This window comes from Cynara cardunculus, assembly GCF_001531365.2.
Source record: "Cynara cardunculus var. scolymus isolate 2C chromosome LG 10, CcrdV1, whole genome shotgun sequence".
NCBI classification, from domain to species: Eukaryota; Viridiplantae; Streptophyta; class Magnoliopsida; order Asterales; family Asteraceae; genus Cynara; species Cynara cardunculus.
Window position 1 is genome coordinate 483843 of NC_037537.1, and position 24200 is coordinate 508042.

The following is a 24200-nucleotide window of genomic DNA, read 5'->3' on the forward strand; positions in this document are numbered from 1 at the left end:
ACATTTTATAAAGATAAAAATTAAGTATTATGTTAGAACTCAATGATTATTCTAATTATGTTTTAGATTTTTTATATTTAAAATGAAATGTTTATCCTGTATTTGATTATATTTATCTGCAGTTAGTTATACGAATTAAAACATGAAGCTTTAATAAGTTATACTTATGCATAATTTACTTGTAATCTTGAATTTTAAGTAATATGCAACGATATACATGCATAAAAATGATTTTTAAAAGTTTTTATCAAATATTTTATAATAATATAGTATAAATATAGATTATTAAAAAATAAATGTAATTATTATAAGTAATTTTAACACGTTGATATATAAATATTTTTATTCAGAAAATGAATTATTGAAAATAAAGTGTATATCTTGTGAACGCATAGAAGAAAAAGCTGGTCAACAAAGTAGTTTTTGACTTTTATATGTTTTGTTCCATCCATGTCGATTCAGAAAATGGCAAGTTACATGCAAAACATATTTCTATTTAAAGTACATTTTTCGTCCCTATGATTTGTAAACGTTTGCTGATTTAGTCCTTGTAGTTTTGAAATTTTGATTTTCGTCCTTATGATATGCAATTCATTTCTATTTTCGACCATAAGGCTAAAACACTACTTTTTAAGTATGAACAACTAAAATAGAAATGAATTATAAACCATAAAGATGAAAAAAACCATATATTTTAAATCATAAGGACAGAAAACGTAATTATTATAAACCATATGGATGAAAATTGAAATTTCAAAAAATATAAAGACGAAAATAGACTAAAAACATAATTTACTCTTCTATTTAAATTTTAGTTTAATAGGAATCTACTTTTAAAAATTCTTTTGAAAACACAGATAGTAATGTTATTTCATATGATTTTTTTTATCTATGTTTAGAATTTAATGTAAAAAATAACATACATTTGTTTTACAATGTGTTTGTTTTACATGTACTCGGTTTATAATTTTATCTTTTTTTGACATTTTTGTAAAATAAAAGGTATAAGTTTCACATTATGAACCGAAAACATATGAAACAAAACAAATGGTCATATAAAGGTGAGAAGCGTAAAAAGAGATCTAAAATTTTGATCACTTTTAATCTCACTCACACCCTATGAATTACGCTTATCATTGAACTCTTGATCACATATATTTGTTTCATAATATGATAACTTCACAAGTATTTATTTCACCATGTAAAAAGTTTAACATGTATTTTTCATTTCACTGTGTGAACCAAAAAAAAAGTTCTACATGTACTTTTTTTCACCATGTGAACAAAAGAAAAAACTTCAACGTATACTTTTTTTCCATTACGTGAACACAAATATATGTATTTTTATATGTGAACAAAAAATGTAGTTAAAAATCTCCTTATAGCCACGGATGTTCAAATGCAGTAACTCCAGACTACCTGCAAAGCAGGTGGTCGTTCTGAGATTAGTCGACTTGCATAGCAAGTAGGATATCTAGGTTAATCGGGAAAAAAAAATATTTTATAAAAATTACATTAATTTATGTTTACCCAATTACAGTAAAATTTCAGTGTTGATGGATTGGGCCTTACATCTGGACTGATTATTAGGGTCGTTCGGGATTCGAAGAGCGAAAGGAAGCGAAATTCATGATGATATTGACATTGCGTTTCATCGAGAAATTTCGTTGGTGAAATCTTCAGAGATTATGAACAAGAAAGGTCTTGCGATTTTGTTGCGTTCTAAAATGAGGCCTCTCTCTCCTGTTTCTGTAAGTAATTATCGTCTCTTTGACTCAATTTTTCTTCGATGATTTGATTTGGACTTAATTCTGGAAGGAAGTTAGAATTATTAAGTATGATGTTAGTATATGTTGGTTTGAATTTCTAAGATTTGAAAAATACCTAAGCTTTTCAATATGGATTGGATGATCGATAATTTATATGAATACTTTTCTAAATGCAAATTGAATTGGGGAAATCTTTCAATTTTACTTTATTGGTCATATCTGCCACTACTACAATGCTACCTGGTACATGAATTTTTCCCGCAAGGGTTGGGACTATGAATTAATGATGAGTATGATGGATCAAAAACAATTAGAGTTGATGATCTGTAACCATGAGCGAATAGGTACTAAAGTAATTGGAACTGCTATACTTTGCATCGTAATTTTGCTTTTGGGTTCTCACTATGATCTTGATTACATAAATTCATATAATTTATATCCTAAATATATGTAATCACTCATTCATCCAAGTTTGACATGGAGGGAACCAGTGAAGTGAGATTTGCATTAGTGGAGTATAAGGAGTTGGCATTAGAGTGTAGAAGGATGCTAGTGTTCTGGAACCCTAGAAGTTTATATTTCCTACTTGGTTTCTGCATTTTATAATTTGTTTCTGGTTCATTTTTAGCCTACCCCAACTAGTTTGGGATGAAAGGCTTGTTGTTATTGTAGAAATAAACTGCAATATGCATCTCTCCTCCTTGTATTTGATGTTGATATGTATCTTTTCTTTTTCTGGGTAGAACAAAGTTATGCAATTGGAACAGGCTCCTTTGGAAGGGAACAAAGTAGCTACTCAAAATGTCTCCAGCAAGACCCAGAGGTTTTGTATGGTTTATCAATTATCATTGCATATAATTTTGTCAACAAAATGGAACATTTTTTCTCTTTATAGGCAACTTTAATCCTATTCAAATACTTTCAGAGATTTGGGGGAAGTACGGGAATCAATGAATTCAGTCATATCAATGAACAAAAAAGAGATATTGGATACTGCGCTAAGTGAATTCTCAGAGGTGAACAAAATACATCATGGTTTTTGATTAATTTTCTTTTTATGTTATTGTGTAAGCAAATTCAAGTTTGATGATGGTACTGATGATAGGGATGCGGGTGATATAGGGTTATTTTAGCCTTTCTCAAGAAAACCGTCACAAATTACTACTCGTTCTTGCTCGAGAGTATGATCTCAATAGGACTCAAGTTCGAGAGTTGATGAAGCAGTATATTGGTCTTGAGATCCCTAATGGTGAGTGTCCTTTTGTTGCAACAATGCATTTTGGTTCCAAGTGGGTTGGCTGTAAAATGATTAACTATCAGGTGATGGAACTGACGAGCATGGGCATGAAATGGAAGGACAGCTTTCTGCTTTTTATAGAATTGAAAGAAATTTAAGACATGCTCTTCAGCCAATGTATGCAGTTTTATTTGAAAGGCTCAACACACATCCTGGTGGTTTGAAGTTTTTGGCAACTGTTCGAGCTGATATTCTGTGTATTATCGCGTAAGGTTATGCCCAAAACTACTGTTGTTTGACCTCTTAATTCCTAAAAATTGTGTCATATAGGTTGAATGATCTTGATACCTTTACATACTATAAATAATTTCTGAAATTAAATTCTGTAAATTCTTTTGTCTTGTTGAAGAGTTAACAACAGTGATCGTATTACATGTTTAAATTTATGCTTGGTATGATATGAACTATGTATATTATTATTTGCCTTCTCTGAAGAGTTTTTCTGTTAATAAGTCATGTGAGAATATCTTATATGATAATGGGAGAGAAGTTCTATGATTCTTATCGTAAATGGGGAAAAAAGAAAACACAAAAAGGTCAGCACAAACTCATCTGAAAGTGTTTTCCCCTTAGCTTGTCTTCCTATTTGAATGATGCAAAATGTATTATTGATAAGCAAGGAACTTGGGTTCTTAGTTGGTTATGTTGAACATCCAGGGATGAAAATATTGCATCTATACGGGCTCTAGACTCATACTTGAAAGAAAAGCTTATAACGTGGCTAAGTCCGGCCAACCTAGAGCTTCACCAAATTACTTGGGATGATCCTGCTTCTTTGTTAGAGAAGATTGTAGCATATGAGGTTTGCATCTATTTCGGATATCCACTATAGTTAATCTGACGTTCTCAGATATTTTGGTGCTTATGACTTTATGAACATTAACACTCACAGGCTGTGCATCCTATCAGTAATCTTATAGATCTAAAGAGGAGGTTGGGAATAGGCCGCCGCTGTTTTGGGTACATACATCCAGCTATACCTGGTCAGTCTTCATGTACTTGACTTGAAATATTCTGTATGCAAGATTCAAAGAAGAACAACGAGTAATTTGGTTAGAGTAACAGAGCCCACCCATGCTATGGTGCATATTTCTCGTAGTTCCACTTAATTTGATAAATTAAACCCACTTTCTAGAACCCGATACCACCTTTGTTAAGAGTAATGTGTTGTACCTGAAAGCTTTTGCAATCTTTGAGTTAATGACATGTCTAGTAGCCGATCTTCTCCTCAGGTGAACCACTTATATTTATTGAAGTTGCACTTATGAAGAATATAGCTTGTACCATACAGGTGAATTTTTTTATACTTCGTGAAGCTATCATTTTAACTATTTTCTGTAATAACCAGAACGTGCTGCGTTACAGGAAGTGTTGTGGCATGATCCTCCAACACCTGAATGTGAAGCAACTACTGCATTATTCTACTCTATTTCATCCACTCAGGTAACACTTATTTTTATTTCCATTAATGGTAGTTGTTTTGTTTCTTCAGTTTCAACTTTGCAGGTAGACAATGATAAAGATATCATTGGAATAAAATATATATGATGGGTGTCTTCCATGTGACCAATATGGATAACTTTTGATATTGGCAGCCTGGCTTAGCAGGAATCAACTTAGGGAAGTTCCTCATAAAACGAGTCATACATCTGGTGATGAAAGACATGCCAAATATATCTGTAAGTGGTATAAAACTATGTATCAATCTTTTGCCTTCATTGCAAAATTGATGTTGGTTGTTAATTAGATAATGTACTTTTTTAGAACTTTTCATCATCTGTGGTTCATACCTTGATTTCTGACTCTATACATATCTCTCTACAGAATTTTGCAACCCTAAGCCCTATCCCAGGCTTCATGCAGTGGCTCCTGTCTAAGTTGGCATCATCTGAGAGATCTGTTCCCATTTTCTGTGAGAACATCCTTGAACCTGAGGAAGAAAGAGCACTGGTGGATGCATTTGGGTAAGATGAACTTACATGCCATCATACACTATTTCTATCATCACCTTCTACCTGACGTGCCCACACACACAATACCAGAAATGGAAGCATAACTTGTATCCTTATTCTCGTCCTCATCCTCAACCCCTCTAATTACAGTTATTGGCAACATATTTTAGGCACATTTAGTAAAAATGGAATGAACGTGAGAATTAGATGTTTGATTGACACTGGGGGAAAAACGTGTTTAGGTTGTTTAATGTTCAACATTTTCATTTTGATCTTATGTGGTGTGAGGAGAAATGAACATATGATTGTGTGCCTTATTTGCTTGATGTGCAAAGGTTTGTATGGCCAATGAAATGGAGAATGGAGATTAATGGTGCAAAAAATAGCACCATAAAATATCGTGGAGGTAAATGCTATATATGTATAGCACGTTTCTTAAAAGCTGTTATTTGCAATGTATTAGCTCATGTTTGTTCTGCTTATGAGCATTTCAGATCCTCTCAAACTATATTATAAAATAAGATCTGTTCCAGGGATTCCACTGCGGGGAAAAATGGCATGGAAGTATTGTTGCACTTGTTGACCTCGGCCAACCATGAGTGGGCTCAATCTGTTAGACTGATATCTGGACTAAAACCGATTCTACTAAGACTGTGTGCCAGGTAAGTATTTTTTAATCTTTACCTTCTATTTTTCTGATTGTTGTGAAGAGTTGGCCTAAGGCATGAGAAGGGAAGGGTCGAACTTGTGACCTGATCCTGCAGAGCCATGTTCATCAGGACGAACTAAATGTTGTATCTTTAATCAATTCTTGACAGTTTACAAAAAGGATAGAACCTACACTTTCTTCCATAAGCTGACTAAGTTCATATAGTTTCACGAGTATGTCATAATTTAGACTTTCTAACCTGATAAGTTATGTTATTGTACTTTGTTAACACAACAGGTATCTTTTACATGAAAAGAAAAGAGGGAAAGCTCTAGATTCAGTTGCCAATTTCCACTTGCAAAATGGAGCCGTATGTCAAACAAGCAATCTTACATATGTTGATTTCTTGTTCTTTCATGTGATGAACCATTACTGATTGTCGTTTACAGATGATTGGAAGACTAAATTGGATGGCAGATCGGTCAGAAAAGGGCCTTAGTCAAAGTGGAGGAATTATGGTAAATTACATCTACAGGTAACTAAGATAACTAAATATCTTCTTTAAGAAAAAGATAACTAAATCTCATCTGGTTTTATAAAAAAATCAGGATAAAACTACCAACTATACCTCCAATTACAAAGGATTGTGCAACTGGTGAGGGAGGGATATGAAGATTCCATTTAAATTGATATTCCTCAACTCTCCAGCTTCCTTGTCCCATCTTCATTTCTACTCGCACCAAGTAAATGAGACCCATGATCAAATATTCATTTCTTCTTACACCATACGGGTTCTATCATTTTGGATCTTTCAACTTTTTGATTCTATGGTGTGAGGAAAACAGGAATGTGATTGTGGTTGTGGGTCCATTTCTTGATGTGGAAGAGAAATGGAGATGGTAGGAACCAAAAGATATATTATGAAAACAAACAATGATGATCAAAATACATAATCGGTATTTTTTCATAAGGCAGTTGTTTCTCCTGAAAGATGCTTAATTTGATATTCAGTAGGAAAACAGGAATGTGATTGTGGTTGTGGGTCCATTTCTTGATGTGGAAGAGAAATGGAGATGGTAGGAACCAAAAGATATATTATGAAAACAAACAATGATGATCAAAATACATAATCGGTCTTTTTTCGAGAGGCAGTTGTTTCTCCTGAAAGATGCTTAATTTGATATTCAGTAACTAGAAGCAAATCAAGCATGCTATCTATTCTCTACTGATCTCTTATATATAGAGCTAATTAATTATGGTAATGACATAGCTGCTACATTTCTCTAGTATGATTACCATATATAATATGGTAATATATATATATATATATATATATATATATATATATAATATATCAAAAGGGTTGGGTTCCGGTGAGAAAGAGAGTTAAGGTGAGAAGCGTAAGAAGGGATCTCCACCCTTGGATGCACATTAGGATGAGATGCACCGGATTAATCCTTGTATCAATCGCGATTCAATGGTGGGTTTGAAATTAAAGGTAATCCTTCTTACGCTTCTCACTTTAACTCTCCTTCTCACACGATTCTTCACCTATATCAAAATGGATGTCAAATAAAAGAGAAGACAATGACCGTTATTTTGGTGCAATTTGTTTCACTCCAATTTTGATTATATTTCATAGATTTTCGATTATAAAAATAAGAGAGCTATTTTTTATTTAAAAAAAGATAGTCTTAACCACCTTTCTGATCACAACCATTAGATCTTCTCAATCGAGCGGTTTGTATAAGTTCTTCGATTTTTTTTATTTGGGGTTCTCTCTGGATCTTTTCCCGCGTGTATATATATATATATATATATATATATACCCTTTAATTAGTTTCTGACTTATTAATTGTGAAAATATTCTAGTTACCATATTAACTGTTTTCACTAAACCAAGAACTTGAGGAGTTGTCTTGAACTAACGTCATAATTCTAAAGATGGAGCAACATAATTTACTTGTGAAAACGCATTTGCAGTCTGGAACATATTGAGGATTATGCTCAGGCATATTTCAGCACAGGTCATATCCAAGCTTCTCCTGATGTTCATCACTTTATCGAGGTAATATCTTACTCATCATTAAACCATAATTTTAAGTGTTTCGGCCTGTGAAGTCTCTCTTCTCACACACACACGTGCTTAAATAAAATATTCACCGATATGTGCTTTTTCCATTTGTAGCCATTGGAGAAAAATGAAGATTCTGTGAATTAGGCAGTAATCATAGATGGTGAAGAACATGTTTGTCTTATCATACAAGTATGTACTATGTAATCAACTTGTGTAAATACTTTGCAACATGTTATTATCATTTGAATGAAGTGTAAAATGATACTAATAGCTTGCATTACATGACATGTAAATAGACATGATCTTATATAACGTTTAACGTATTATCCATCAGATTCATTTTTCACTTTCTACATGGCTTGTTTCCAACACATAATCCCTCATAAGTCTTGTGTTAGATTCATCAGCCATCTGCAAAGAACATGGCAGTAAGAACACCGAAGTTAGTGAAGCATAAAATGATAAAGAACTAGTGTGTATAACAGGCAACAAAATTTTACCTTTTTAGCTAATCGTTCCAAATTGTCCCACTCAAAATCTCTCTTGCAGTATGCAGATCGAACCTAAATAAAATATCCGAATTATGAGATGAAACATTCAAAAATTTAATGCATTTAAAGAAGAATTAACTTAATAATGAACAAAAACTGTACTTACCTCTAATATTCTCATGGCTGTGAAGGGAATGGCATAATGTGAATCCAATATATCCAATCATTAGAACAATCCCAATAGTTAGAACTCTTGTACAGCAATATAAGAATAGCATTTACTCTAAATAGTAAGTTTTGACTTTTTCAAGTCAAACATGTTAACTCTTTTACTACATATTATTGATATGATTTGTTACTTTAATTATTTATTTATAAAATATGGTAACTTGAACTATATAGTAGTGTACCAAGAATAAGTGAGAGTTGAGTAGATGGTGTTTATAAACTAAAAGATAGGAATTCATATCAGTTTTGAGTTTGAATAACACTCTCCCTGTTCCAATATATTTGTCACTTCAGGAACTTTTTAGAGCTTTCATAATGTTAATCTAGGAGCAATCAAATAATGTTTTTCCTTAAAGACCCTTCATGTATCTTTGTCTCTCCATGTAGTATGCTAAAGAATTGCAAAATTTACAAGGATTAAAATGGAATAACATGTGATACTGTAGTAATCAGAGATCAACTATACTAATTACATATTTACATTCCTAGATCATAGTGTAGCATAACCTCGATCAACTAATATTTTGGAAGAGCAGGAGTAATATGTAAGTCAAACTTAGACTTCCTTTTCTGGCATTAGGGTATCGATTATAATTCAGAAGTAGGGAAGATATAGAATACCTAGGCTTCTATGTCTCGATGATTCACGCATTAATTCTGCACAGAACTTATCACCGTCGTTCAAAGAGTGTGTTTCCAGAAATTCCATCAACTCCTTATGTGCCTCTGTGTTGTAGCTCTGTTCTGTCAAACTATGTGTTAAATTAAAGTGCATTTTTGCATGGAAATGCAACGTACTTCTGTCTGATTCCTATTTTGTGTAATATACTTTCAAACCTTCATTTTGGTAACTCAAATGCAACATCTCAAGCATTTAGGTACCTTGTTTACTTACTTTGGTCCGATTGCTATTTTGCATAACGTACTTTGGTCTAAAACTCTATAGATATAACCTTTGAGGTATCAAAATGAAGGTTTTGAAAGTAAGTTACATAAAGTAGGAATCTGATCAAAATCCGTTGCATTTTCATGCAATCCGTTTCAACACTAAAGAGGTTCATTTTGAATTTTTCTGTCAAACAAGTCAAATATCTGCAATCCAAAATTATTCATGATTTTTGAACATTGTTGGATGGTATTAGAAATAGATTCTATGTAGTACCCTATTTAACTCTTAAAATTAAATAAATCCATAACAAAATTGGTGTACTTGTTTGACCATAAAAGTCAAACACAGAACACCCACCTCAAGCTGTGCAGTGACTATCCTTACAGCAACATATGTAAAGAAATTGTGGAGGTTCTTTGCTGCTTTGGCTTCTGGTGATGCTTCTCCAAATCCTATTAAAATTCAACAACCATAACCATGTCCCTCATTAATATATGTATATATGTATGTATGTGTGTAAAAAGATGGAGAAAAGAGAAGGCACCTGGGACATACATCTTTTGACAATTCAGAAGAGTGGTCCTGTGACAGTGAGATGATGTATGCTTCCATTGTTTAAACAATGGAAAAGCTCCAATAGCTGTGGTTCCATGGCCATGGGGTTTATGTTTCAGAAAAGAGAAATGAGGAAGTGGAAGAATGGTTATTGAGGATTCCATCATGTTGAAAATAAGAAGAATGGAATGGTGAATCAAAGATTTTTGAGTGTGGTCTGCTTTTATCAACACCAATGAATATAAAAAATATCTGTCTGTGTGCCCCACTTTTTCCCTAAATATCTATCCCTCCTGTTTCATTACCGAGTCTTTTTGCTTATATGTTCAGCTACAGAGGTGTGGATGTAATTTAATAAATATCTACGTAATAAATAAATACATTAGTAATAACTAGAAAGGTACTCGCGCAATGTAACGAGATATATCTCGATTTTAACGTTTTGTTTTATTATGTCATATGTCGATGTTATAACATAGTTTTACGTGGTTTTAAGTATTTTGTTATAACACATTGATTATCTTAATTATATTTTAGATTTTTATATTTAAAATGAAATATTTATTTAGTATTTGATTATGTTTATCTGCAGTTAGTTACATGAATTCAAGCATAGAGTTTTAATAAGTTGTACTTATGCATTATTTATTTGTAATCTTGAATTTTAAATAATATACATCAATAAACAATCATTCATATATAAAAAATGGTTTTTAAGAATTTTTGTCGAATGCTTTATAATATAGTATAGATTAAATAAGTTAATACAAAGTCAAAAAAATAAAATAAAAAATAAGTAAAATGTCATTTCGACAAAAATTCATGGTAAGAACTAATGTTAGGTTTTTATAAAAACCTCTCCATAATGATAGTTCTTACAAGACATTGCACTTTTAGCTTAGAAGAACCTGACATTGAAGATACTCTAAAGATATTAATACATTACATTAATGATAAATTAGGAAATTAAAATATAACTTTAAAGTTCAACTTGCATAACAAAACAGTTTGATGATTATGTCTTTATTTTAATTTTGTTTTATAACTTGATTTTTTATTCAATAATTAATACATACTCGTTTTATTAAGCACATGTGTTTTGGTATATTAGAAGGGTATTCGTGCAATGCAGCAAGATACATCTTGATTTTAATGTTCTATGTTATTCTTTGTCTCTGTCGATGTTATGATACGATTTTATTTGTTTTTAAGAAAGCAATAATGATTTTATTTTTGAATAAAATATAAATTTGAAGATATCATTAAAATTTGGAAAAAAAATATCAATGTTAATATCAAATCAAATATTCAAAAGTTCTTATTTTTTTATGTAATTTCTTTTAATTTATTTATTATTATTATTATTTAATTTAAGTTTAATAATGAAATAATTTATTTTTGGTTTAATCATATAACGTTTTTATAAAAATAATAATTAAGTATTCTGTTAGAACTCAATGATTATCCTAATTATATTTTAAATTTTTTATATTTAAAATGATATGTTTATCATGTATTTGATTATGTATATCTGCAGTTAGTTACACGAATTCAGATATGGAGCTTTAATAAATTGTACTTACGTACAACCTACTTGTAATCTTGAGTTTAAGTAACATGCATTAATAAACAGTACTTTATGCATAAGAATTGATTTTTAAGAGTTTTTGTCAAATGCTTTATAATATAGTATAGATAATTCACTTTAAATTTTAACTCCTAGTTTTCAATTTTCATGGACAAACCATTAGGCATGGCAAGAGGGTGGGAATGAGACGAGTTTTGTAATCCCTGGCCTCGGTCCCTGGCGGCTCTAGGGATTAACATTCCTTCCCCCGGTCAAACCCCAATCAAATCCCATGGAAAATATCTGTTAGTTTGAGTCTATCGAAGATCTCCGTCACCGGAACCCGTTTTAATGGAGAATCTCCGTCCTCATTCAGATCGGGTGAGTCGGAAGTCGGGACAAATCATCATCCATAGATGAAGTCGATTTTCTTTTTATCGACACTGTTTTTCTCAGAAAATTAACTTTAAAACAAGATAGAAACCGATAAATTTTTATGTATTGAAAATACATTTTTGTCAGTAATTTAGAATAAGACAAAAGAAAAAAAATCAGATACCAAAAATGCATTTAATTTTGATATTTTAAAACCAAAGTCTTGGGTTCTGTAATAATTTAATTTAAATATTTTATAAGTGGATATACATGAATTAAATAAAAGTTTGTATCAGACACTAAAGGATGGTGTCTGATTGATTTGAGCTTGTACTCCAAAGATCAAAAGTGTTTGAAGGTTCTAGGTCCAAATCCAAAGAAGAACAAGAATCCCTTTTTGGTCATGGATGTGTAAATACGGTGACTCCAAGCTACCCTCAAAATAAGTGATTGTCCTAGGATTAGTCAACTTAAATAACAGATCGGATAACAGATCGGATAACCAGATTAATAGAAAAAAAGGTTGTACATTGTTGACTCTTGAAAGTTAATTAGAGGGTAATAAGAAGAACCATAAATAAATAATAAATAGAAGAAATGATGAGGTTATCCTTTTTCTTGATTCCTTCTAAATTATTTATGCTATCAAACAAAACAAACATGTAATCAACTTCCTTACTATCTTTTCTCTCTCTCTCTCCCCACATATATGTATACACACAGTATACATAATCTCTCTCTCTCTCTCTTCTCCTGACAAGATAGACCCAAATTTGATTATAAGAAACAAATATAAGTATATTTTTCACTAAATTATCATTGGTCTATTGATTAGTTCATTATTTTCATATGTGTGGTTCTATATTCAAGTCTATTGCAATTTTCTTTCAGAAAACATAATAAATCTGAAAATTAAAAGGTAAAAACCAAAAAATGACACTGACGAGATTCAAACTTGGGTCTAGAGTGAAAGAAAAGTCTTGCAAACCAACTCTATCAAGAAAAACTTGTGTCATCATTATAGTTTCAAAATATATATGATTACACACAATGAATTGATAAAATGACACTTTTCACGACCCTATAATTTTTTATACTTCGTCCCCCTTTCTATATTCATCTTCCATTTGCATTATAGCTAATCTCTCTCTCTCTCTCTACTTCTCTATACATTTCTCTATTAATCTCTCTCTCTAAAAAGCTTCTAATTATTCCTCCAAGGAGGAATAAAAATCCCGTTGCGGCCACGGAGGTTCAAATGTGGTGACTTCGGGCTATCTGCAAAACAGATGGTCGTTCTGGGATTAGTCAACTCGTATAACAGGTTGGATATTCAGGTTAATAAAAAAAAAATTAATTAATATTTTTCTTGATTTGATTCTTGAAAAGCATAGAATAATAACCAAGAGTCATATAAAAACATTAATAGAAGACAAGAAATGATGAGGTTATACTTGCAATCATGAGTCCTTCTCAATTCTTTATGCTATCAAACAACATAAACATGTAATCAACTTCATCATTCATCTCCCCCCTCTCTCTCCTCTCCTCCTCTCTCTCTCTCTCTCTCTCTCTCTCTATATATATATATATATATATTTCTCTATATATATGTATATATATATTCTCCATCTCTCCCATTTGCATTATAGTTAATCCCTCACACACACTCTCTCTCTCTCTCTCTCTCTATATATATATATATATATCTTTATATATATATATATATTCTCCATCTTTCTCATTTAAACAATTGTTCATTTCTCTCCCATTTGCATTATAGTTAATCTCTCTCTCTCTCTCTAATACAACCCTCTCCATTCATCTCTCTCTCTACATTTCTCTTCCTTCCTCATGAACAATATTTCAAAGAGAAAGAGACATATACTAGAATTAGGATTTTGGGTTCTTTTTTTCAATGTCAAAATCGAATCCAAGTGTAGCAAAGGTTGCGATCTTGCCTTAGCCTCATATTATGTCGCACAAGGATCAAATCTCACTTATATCAGCAAGATTTTCGCCCAATCAATCCCTGAAATCCTCCGCCACAATCCCCAGATCTCAACAGGCGATAGCATTGAAACCGGGGCCCGAATTGACATCCCCTTTTCGTGTCTATGCATGAACGGTGACTTTTTAGGGCATACTTTCAAATACCAAACACAAGTTGGTGATACTTATGCTAAAGTTGCTAGAGACGTTTTTGCCAATCTTACAAATGAGTATTGGGTACAAAGAGTCAACTTGTTTGAACCCACGCAGATACCAGACTTTGCTTACATTAACGTGACGGTAAACTGTACATGTGGCAACAAACACGTGTCAAAGAATTATGGGTTATTTGCAACATACCCTCTTCGGCCAGAAGAAGATTTGCAATCCTTAGCCAAAGAGTCAGGGGTCCCACCGTTGTTATTGGAGCGGTTCAACCCAAGTTTCGATTTCAGTGCTGGTTCAGGACTAGTGTTTGTGCCAACCAAAGGTTAGTTGACTAATTTAGTAAATATGGATGATGAATTTGGAAAATGATCAACTATTATTAGATATTAAAAATTATATTATAAAGAAAATCTAAATTTGGTTAATTATGATGAAAATACAAGCAACTTTTTGAAACCCTGGTGTCAGAGACTAATAAATTTATCAAACTGGAAAATAACAGTAATAATTTTTATCATTCAGACTATATATTCAAAATACTTATCAAACAATATGTTTTTATAGTAGATAACCACAGAGAGACATTATTATTCATTGTCGACCCATAAGAAGTAGCTTTACCTTTTGAAAGGTACAAATTTAACTATTTGAAAATATTATTTTGTAATATTTATGTATAAAAATAAAATTGCATGAGACCCATTAGGGGTATGCAGAAAGTCATCCAATCCAATTAGAACCGATCGATCATATAATCGGATATCCAATTGTAATTGAATTGGATCAGATCCAAAATTTCAACATCCAAATCGGATCAATTGATTCTCGAATGACAGTCCAACATCCAGTAAAACCAAACCGATCTAATCCAATGACCATTCAATTCCTCATCCAATTATTAACCAACTGATATCCAATTAGTAATTATATATAATTATTAACATTTTACGATTTTTTTAGTTGATATTTATATATATATATATATATATATATTGTTTTTTATAACTAAAGAACATATATGAATAAATGGTTGAAATAGTGGATTAATTGGTTGAGTATTAGATCAAAAAATTGGACGAATCCAATCTGATCCAACCATCCATTGGATTTGGATCAGATCAGATATCCAACGTTAATTGGATTGGATCGGATGAAAAAGAAAACATCTAATGGATGATCGGATCAGATCGAATCGAATCGATCTAAACTTATTGGATTTCAACCAACGAAGACTCCTGGGACCCACTTTTTTGGTGATTTATAGTGGAATATAGAAAACGATGGAGGTTCAAACGAGAACCACTGTGATTTACGAAAACGCGAGAACAACCCAATAACATAAAACTTTTTAATTAATAAATTAACTTATATTAAATATAAATAAATTAATAAGGGCAGTAATATAATTAAGTAATTTTTATAATTTTTATTTTATATTGAATAATTATAGTTATCCATTTTTTTCCCGGATTGATCACATTCGTTTCCACTCTCTTCTCTTCCCTTGTAATAATTGTGTGATTGTGTAACCATAACCTATCGAAACCATGATCAATCGAGTATAACCATAACCTATCGAAACCATGAATAATCGTTGTGATAAATGTGTGATTGTCTAACCCTAACCGATCGAACCATGATCAAATTGAGTGCGCAAGTGATGCTATAAGAGTGATATCACATGATTATCACACTCATATCACACCAAATCGTTTAGTGGATTTCGCCCGTAATCGTTGTGATAAATATGTGATTGTCTAATCGAAGCCTGTCGAAACCATGAGTAATCGTTGTGATAAATGTGTGATTGTCTAACCCTAACCGATCGAAACCATGATCAAATCGAGTGCGCTATTATGATAGTGATATCACATGATTATCACACATATATCACACCAAATCGGTAGTCGATTTCCTAAGTTAACCCTAGCTAAATTGAATCTTAATTGTATGATAATCACACCCAAATCACACCAAACCGTGTTGAAATAAGCGATAACCATAATAGCCCATTGTATTATCCAGATTATTGGATTTAGTGTTATAATGTTTTTACTTTGAATTCTAATATTTCCCTTTTACCTCTCAATATTTCCCTTTTACCTCTCCATTGATATGTAACCCAACCAAATTATCCTTCTTCGTCAAACCAGAGACTCATTCATCAACGATTCGAATCCAAAAAGTCTTCGTTCTGTGTTGACTTGGCCTTCTCAATTACTTCCATTACCATGTTGTTGGGCTAGATAAACCCTGTTTAGCATTGGGTATTCATTCTTCCTTCACGTTAGCAAGAGTTGTGTTGATTTTTCATCTGGGTGGTCTTAGTTTCTCCAAATTAGCTCCAGTTCATGCTAATTCAAAGCAAAATTCCATCTGGGTATTGTTAGTCTTTCTCTAAGTTAGTTCAAATTCATGCTAATTCAACATAATCTCCATTCCTAGTTTTGTTTTCGTTTCTAAACTTTCTTCAAGTTCATGCTAGTTTAACACACCAATCCCTCTCTGGGTGTCGTCGATTTCCTTCAACTCGTTCCATTTCCTACCATGGAAATAAAAATTAGGAAAACAATCAAATCTCTAGTTCAATTCCTGATGTTATTTGTGATCGTTAATGGAGTCGAATCAAGTTGTAAAGGTGAATGTGTTGCTTTGGCTTCATACACCGTGCGGAGTCCTTCAAATCTAACATACGTATCCCAATTATTTTCCAGAACAATCCCAGAAATTCGAAGTTATAACCCCAACCTCACAAATCCAGACGTAATTCATGATGGTACAAGAGTAAATGTACCCTTTTCGTGTAGCTGTAATGATCGAGGTTTTCTGAGCCATCGGTTTCTTTATAATGCTAGTTCAGGGGATGCCTACTCAAGAATTGCAGGGATTTATTATTCGAACCTCACCACTGTAAATATGTTGAGGGATTTCAATACCTATGATGCATTACGTATACCTTTAGGTAGTCAAGTAAATGTCATGGTGAATTGTTCTTGTGGGAATAATCGTGTCTCTAAGGATTACGGATTGTTCATCACCTATCCTATTCAAAGCGGTGAGAGTTTGTCCACAATTGCTAATGGAACTGGGGTGAATGAAATTTTGTTGAGGGATTACAATCCGGGATCGAATTTCAGTAATGGTGAGTTGGTGTTCATCCCTGGAAGAGGTAAGAAGAGTTGTTATGTTCCAAATCATGCATTCTTTCATGTCTGATTCTTGCTTCTCATATTTGACAAGGTTACTTATAAGAGGCTGCTTGGTTGGTTTTCCATTAAGGGGTTGTGCGGTTGGTTTACCATTGAGTCCCGGATGCGTAAAGTTGTCATTATAGATCTAGCTAATTTGTTGTTCGGTTGTTGTGCTGAATAAAATGTAGAAAATCATGTATGGATTAAGGTGTCTGTATGAATTAAGTTGAATCTTTGCCATCATAGCTGTAGAAAAGACTAGATTTTGCTTTGATGAATGATTTTTCCAACACTATCCCTTTGAATTTCTTTCTAAAAAAGCTCTTTATAAGGAGATAGGAGGTTCCTTCATGTATATATATATATATACACACACACATGCGTGCGCGCAAGTTTGATGGTCTATGTATAGCTGAGGTGGGACTTCAACACTTAGATCGTATAGAAGTTCGATTTTATTAGCATGGATGGTCTATTTTAGTTTTCGTCTAAGATGGTTTTGCTGCATGAGCTACAATAGTTGATTCTAGCATGGAAACGATTAAGGCCTACCTAGAAAGCAACTATGTGAGTGAAGTAAAAAGTAGTAAAACGACTCAACGACCTCCCAAAATACGGAAAGCATTGTTTCATTCATCAAAGGCCATTTTTGAATCGGATATTATTCTTGTTGTCTTTCACTTCTTTGATTAGTTTAAGATCAAGTTGAATTTTAGGCTATATTTGGCAAACTGCTTGATAAATTAGTTGTTGACTGATAAGCTAGTCATGTTTGGTAAAAACAAAAACCGGTTGATAACTTATATGACAATGTGAAATGGCCTAAAAAGAAAATGTGAGGACCATTTATGTAAAATTAAAGGGGCATAATTGGAAAAAAGTGAAAGAAAAACCCAATAAGCTGTTTGAAGTAGTTTTCTAAAAAAAGCTACTTGTGGTTGCCAAACATGGCCTTTCGATCTATCTCCATAAAGTTTAGCTTTCCGTTTGGGGCTTTATGTTCTTGTTTTGAAAGGCTGCTGAATCAATAATCCAGAAGTGGAAACTGGAAAGAAGTAAAAACAAATATGTGCCCGTTAAAACCATGGTGGAAGTTATTGATAGCTCACGACTTTGAGGCTTGAGCTTATAAGGAGCTCACAAATCTACTTTTTTATCCATGTGGGAGAGGTTGTTACAAATTTGTCTTAAACAAATCTTTTTCATATCTGTGGCTTAAAGTTGTGCTTTCTGTATCTTTTACTAAATATTTTGCAAGATGGGGGTCTTCTAAGAAACAATCTCTGTCTCTTGGGACAGAGTTAAGGTCCGCGTACATCGTAGGATCTCTAGTGGGATGTGCTGTGTTTGTTTGGTTTGGTTTATTACTTGTGACTTTTCGCTCATTAATTTTCTTGTCACAGATCAAAACGGAACTTTTCCACCATTGAAGATAAGGTAAACCGATAACCCCTTTATGCGCACCTATTTACCGGAACTTTCTCCATCTTTATTTTCTGATTACATCCTTTTGTTTTTGCAGCACAGGAGGTTGTCTTCTTTGCCTATTCACCTGATGAATCTTTAATTTTTTTTCAATTATAAGTTAAATGTGAAATGTCAACCGATTCTTGATGGTATATCTGACGTACTTTGTGGTGGTGGTTCAAGAAGGATTATCTGGTGGTGCCACTGCTGGTATAGCTGTTGGAGCGGTTGCTGTGGCCCTTCTCTTAGGCATCTGCTTCTACTTTGGCTTTTACAGAAGGAAGAGGATAGCGAAAGGGTCATTACTCGATGAAAATGGAACCGAGCACCTTCATGGTAACCTAGGAATTTTGTTTTTTCTTCAAACATCTATTAGACTGAACATCTTTGATACTCCATCCGTCTCAAAATAAATGCCCACAATGAAAAAGACACAATTTTAGAAGTATGTAATCATCACACTTTTTTAAGACAATTTTACCCTTAATAATAGAGGGATTAATGAATTTCTACATCTCATAATTAAGGGTACAATTGGTAATGTGGACACTTATTGTGGGACAAACTAAAATAGAAATGTGGACACTTCTTTTGGAGTATGCTTTCTGCATTTCTTCGTGGTAGAGGTCAGGTCAGGTCCGCCTACATCTTACACTCCCCGGCCCCACCTTTAGGTGGGATATATTGGGTTTGTGTTGTTTGGTTTTGCATTTCTTCAAGCTGCTGCAATGCTAAATTGGTGAAATCTATATATTCCTTTTGTGCATGCAGGTTCAGGTAGCAACTTGGGAAGAACCACAGAATCAGGCCCTCTTATCAGTGGTGCACCGCAACGCGTGGTGGGTATAACCGTGGACAAGTCGGTAGAGTTCACATTGGAGGAGCTTGCCAAGGCTACGGATGACTTTAGCCTGGCTAATAAGATTGGTCAAGGTGGTTTTGGAGCCGTTTATTATGCAGAGCTCAGAGGCGAGGTTTGTGTCTTTGATGATCATACACTTGTTTTCTAAAACCCGATTTGAAAATCTTGAACAATTTATGTCATTAGATAAACCAACTTTACTCTTTGTGGTAGAGGTCAAGGTTGGATATATTTGGTTCGTTTTGTTGGTTTGGTTTATAGACCAACTTGGGTTCTATAGGAGTTAGGATGTTGACCAAAAGTCAAAGGCTACATTTTGGTCATGTTTGACAACCATAAGTTTGCTTCTGAGCTTATTGAAAAAGGTCTGTTTGGTAAGCCATAAGCTAGCTTTTTAGAAAGATACTGTAGATAGCTTTTCAATAAGCTCCAAGGAACATGCCTTTTTCAATAAGCTCCAAGGGCTTTTTTTCACTTATTTCCAGTTATACTTATGGATTAATTAATTATTTTTCAACATTCCATTTAGGTCATTTTTTACATGGTCATCTTAGTTTTTACCAAACATGACTAGTTTATCAGCTAATTTGCCAAACAGTCTTTTTGATACTTTGACCTTTGACTCACAAATTGCATGTTTGGCACTTTAATGACTCGAGGAATGATTGTACCACTTGTTCAGACATATTCGAAAGCTTGTGTTCCTTCATCTACATGACTTGATGGTTTTGCTTTCAACAAGTGCAGAAAGCTGCAATAAAGAAGATGGATATGCAAGCATCAAAAGAATTTCTTGCTGAATTGAAAGTGTTAACACATGTTCATCATTTGAACCTGGTAATTCTCAAGATCATGCACAAATTTGTTTCTTCGCTTCTCGTCTAGAAATATATTTATCAATGAAAAAGAATCCGAAAAAAAATCTATTTGATGATGCATATGTGAATCGATGTTACAGATTATGCATATGGGTTCATGTATGCATCTTCAAATGAATTCTGTCAATGATTCACATATGAACCATACCTTCTTACCTTCTCACAATCTTTAGTCTTATGTGAACCTCCCACTATGACCTTATCTATATATAAAATCCGTGGGTGTCCGGGCACACTCTCGACTAATCCCATGGGGCCCTGAATATAACAACCAGGAAATCGCAGTGGCCCTAAGGAGACTCGAACCAGCGACCATGAGGAGGCCTAGCCTTTATTCGACAGTTCAGCTGTTACTGTGTCTCTATATCTGCACTTGCTTTATACGGGATACAATACAAATCACATAAAATTCTATATGGATACGACCGGATATGTGCATTTTGGAATATCTATTTACAAACATTTTGAAGTTCATCAAGTCTAGTTAGCAATTGAATGAAGTTATCGTGATTTTGCAGGTACGTTTGATAGGATATTGCGTCGAAGAATCATTATTTTTGGTCTATGAGTTTATCGATAATGGCAACTTGAGTCAACATTTGCGTGGTTCATCGGGTAAGGAGAAGACAAAGAAACCGAAAATATTCCTTTGCTTATCTTGTTTTTTAACTACAAACTTGTAACGTTTTCAGGGAGGCAGCCGGTTCCATGGGATACGAGGGTACAAATCGCTCTTGATTCAGCTAGAGGACTCGAATACATTCATGAGCACACAGTTCCCATGTACATCCATCGGGATATCAAGTCTGCTAACATTTTAATCGATCAAAACTTTCGTGCAAAGGTTAGAGAAACGAAAACATAAAGTAAAATCTCCTTTCAATAATATCAGATTTTTAAGACTAAATATTATGATTCCATAGGTTGCCGATTTTGGGCTGACAAAACTCACCGAAGTCGGGAGCGGTTCTTTACAAACCCGTTTAGTTGGCACATTTGGATACATGCCTCCAGAGTAAGCTTTGACTTGTATCTACGAATATCACCAAACTCGTTTTAGACCATAAAAATCAAAGTAAACGAGTCCAGTAGGTGGAGTCTCGAGGTAGGATGTACGCACACTACAACAAAATTAGCTTTATAGGACGTCAAATATGCCTAAATGTCTTAATAGAGTGCTTTATAGAATTAAAGTTTATTAGTATTTTTATATGACATTATTTACGTGTCTTATTAAAACAAGTGTCCTGTTTCATGGGATTTTTCTTAAAAATATTGTTATAAAAAAGCTAACTGGACACTTTATTTCAAAACTGTTCTAAAAAAAGCTTGTTAGGATGTTCAAATACGTCCCAACACCTTGTAGTGACATCTTTACATATGATGCACAATTGTTTGGTCCCATGAACTAAGTCCTATAAAGCAGTCTATTAGGACATTTAGACATATTTGATGTCCTATAAAGCCAGTTCTGTTGTAGTGATAGGTGTGTCCTCTACCCCAAAGAATAGAGCGGATGTTTCATTTCAAACCATGTTTTTGTCTTTCTAAAATGAAATATTTTGTTGCAGATATGCTCAGTATGGTGAGGTTTCTCCAAAGGTTGATGTATATGCTTTCGGGGTTGTTTTATTTGAACTAATATCCGCTAAAGATGCCATCGTTAAAGCAAGCGATTCCGTTACCGAGTCCAAGGGACTTGTTGGTTTGGTTAGTTCTAAAAATCTTCTCCATATTCCCACTTATTCGTGAAATGGATACAAAAAAGGAACTCCATACCGATCTTTTGTCATAAATTTAGTTGTTTCCGGGGTTCTTTTTGTAGTTTGAGGAGGTCTTAAGCGCGTCCGATCCAGGTGAAGGTTTACGCAAAGTGGTCGACCCAAGGCTTGGAGCCGATTACCCTCTAGACTCGGTCCGCAAGGTGAATAAGAAAAATAACCAAAAAAAATGCCACATGAGAGGAACGAAAACATGTTGTCCACCCCTGTTTTCCACCAATTACGTAAAGCCACGTCATCATTTTAGTGAGGGGAGAGAATAAAAGATAGACTGAAGTAAATTTATATTATTTATAAAATAATGACATGTATTCACGTGATTGGTGAGACAGGAAATTTGGGGACAACAGATTTTTATTCGGCTGATAGGAGCGTGTATGGAATAGATGACTATAAAAGTCGTTAGTTTGAATCTTTAACGTCGATTTTGCAGGTAGCGCAGCTTGCTAGAGCTTGTACACATGAAAACCCGCAACTGAGGCCAAGCATGAGGTCGATCGTGGTTGCGTTGATGACACTTTCATCGTCGACCGAGGATTGGGACCTCGGTTCTTTCTACGAAAATCAAGATTTAGTTCAACTGATGTCGGGAAGATAGGGTAAGTTTGCGGTTTTTCCGCTTTGTTAAGGTTGTGCCACGTAAGCATCCGAGTCATATGATGTTGTGCCACATAAGCATTTGAGTCAGATGAGGTTGTGCCACATAAGAATCTACTGGACTACCAAAAGACATGGTATGGGCAAAACTATTTAGAGTCCCATTCACTTGTATATTGTTTTGATATCATGTAATTAATAGGCTTTTTCTTGAACATCAATTGTAAAGAAATTCAATTCTATTTTCATCTTATTTTCTTAAAAAAGACAAAATTATCCTCATCTTCCCTACTTGATTTACCTAGACTCATATGAACTTCATCTAAACCACTGCCAACCACCACTGTTATGAACCACTACCGACCACCATTCTGAACCACCAGCGATCTGAACCACTGCCGACCACCGCCGGTTTAAATTACTGTCGACCACAACCGATCTGAACCACCATCGACCATCACCATTATAAACCATCGTTTTGAAGATGAAATTGGCGATAAGGATAATGAAATTGATATAAAACAAAGAACGAAGATTGAAGACAGAAACAAAACTAAACGAATATTTCAAATGCCTCGGTTTTTAGATACGAGCTGAAAACAAAATTATAAAATTGTAAAAATAAGTCAAAATGAAGCTGAATTTTAATAAAAACGTATTTTGAAAGTTCAAAAAAATGTTTCGGGCCAGTCAAGGGACCGGTCCCACTTTAACGAGGGACCGGAACTAGAAGGGAAAAACAATTAAGACTCAACAAATTATCGATATTAGTATTTTAACAAAAATTCAAAATACAATAAAATAAGTTTATAAAATACTGAATATCAATATATTCAAAACTCGTTTGTTTTCTTGGTCCTGTTTCTAATTTCGATATTCCGAGTTTTTTGACTCACTCTTTCAGTAATCTACGTCTTTTGGAAGTTCATCAATAGAAGTTTTATCTGGTTATTTATCTTACCGGATAGACATGACAAAAAAAAACGAGAATTTTATCTGATAAGAGTGATAATAATGACCGAGAATCTTATCTGATAAGTGAAGGTGACGACTCTTACCCGGTTAGTACTTACTGATTAAATTATTACATATGATACCATTTTGAAGAACTAGAATTTCACCGATAAACACCGGGTAAAGTTTGTGTAAACAAACCCTAGGAGCATCTCCAACATCTATGTTATAAATTTATAATTTTTTTCTAAAATAAAATATCAAAAGTTAAAATTTTTAAAAAAATTAGATCTAACTCCAACAACTACTTTATTTAAACAATTCTATAATTAATTATATTATTAAAATATTTAATATATTTAATAAATATTATTTTTTTATCCTAAACAATTAATTTCAATATCTCCGAGAAAAATAAAATAAAATATAATTTCCTTATTTAACATGGAGTTTTTTTTAGA

At 33.4% G+C, this 24200-nt stretch overlaps 4 protein-coding genes across 7 annotated transcripts; 3 read left to right on the top strand and 1 right to left on the bottom strand.

Moving 5' to 3' along the window:
• The first annotated feature begins 1616 nt into the window (after positions 1–1616).
• On the top strand, positions 1617–8076 carry LOC112518980 (malonyl-CoA decarboxylase, mitochondrial). Of its 4 annotated transcripts, none has more exons than XR_003069886.1 (16): positions 1617–1751; positions 2513–2592; positions 2695–2785; positions 2892–3018; positions 3090–3273; positions 3724–3868; positions 3959–4049; positions 4299–4357; positions 4432–4509; positions 4662–4745; positions 4891–5030; positions 5354–5424; positions 5552–5680; positions 5965–6037; positions 6117–6202; positions 7651–7669. XR_003069886.1 is itself a non-coding variant. In XM_025126828.1 (16 exons), exons 1-16 carry the CDS (start codon positions 1689–1691, stop codon positions 7886–7888), a joined length of 1548 nt encoding a protein of 515 aa, XP_024982596.1. In that variant the 5' UTR covers positions 1617–1688; the 3' UTR covers positions 7889–8076. The 4 variants fall into 4 exon arrangements, 3 of the variants coding, with proteins under 3 accessions (XP_024982596.1, XP_024982595.1, XP_024982597.1); XM_025126828.1 differs by lacking the exon at positions 5354–5424 and adding an exon at positions 7856–8076 and having other exon boundaries at positions 7651–7735; XM_025126827.1 differs by lacking the exon at positions 5354–5424 and having other exon boundaries at positions 7651–7807.
• On the bottom strand, positions 7927–10143 carry LOC112518981 (chaperonin-like RBCX protein 1, chloroplastic). The gene is made up of 6 exons (XM_025126830.1): positions 9897–10143; positions 9710–9804; positions 9085–9202; positions 8402–8418; positions 8245–8307; positions 7927–8155 (listed from the first exon to the last, which is right to left on the bottom strand). Exons 1-6 carry the CDS (start codon positions 10072–10074, stop codon positions 8081–8083), a joined length of 546 nt encoding a protein of 181 aa, XP_024982598.1. The 5' UTR covers positions 10075–10143; the 3' UTR covers positions 7927–8080.
• Positions 10144–13703: 3560 nt separating this feature from the next.
• LOC112519071 (chitin elicitor receptor kinase 1-like) lies at positions 13704–23026 on the top strand. Its single transcript, XM_025127033.1, has 12 exons — positions 13704–14331; positions 18604–18637; positions 18723–18730; positions 18854–19003; positions 19445–19641; positions 20277–20366; positions 20926–21022; positions 21100–21251; positions 21331–21422; positions 21979–22117; positions 22233–22331; positions 22622–23026. The coding sequence occupies exons 1-12, from the start codon at positions 13704–13706 to the stop codon at positions 22784–22786; spliced, it is 1851 nt and encodes a 616-aa protein (XP_024982801.1). The 3' UTR covers positions 22787–23026.
• Positions 16199–17453, top strand: LOC112519072 (chitin elicitor receptor kinase 1-like). The gene has a single exon (XM_025127034.1). It carries the CDS (start codon positions 16557–16559, stop codon positions 17223–17225), a length of 669 nt encoding a protein of 222 aa, XP_024982802.1. The 5' UTR covers positions 16199–16556; the 3' UTR covers positions 17226–17453.
• Positions 23027–24200: the final 1174 nt, after the last annotated feature.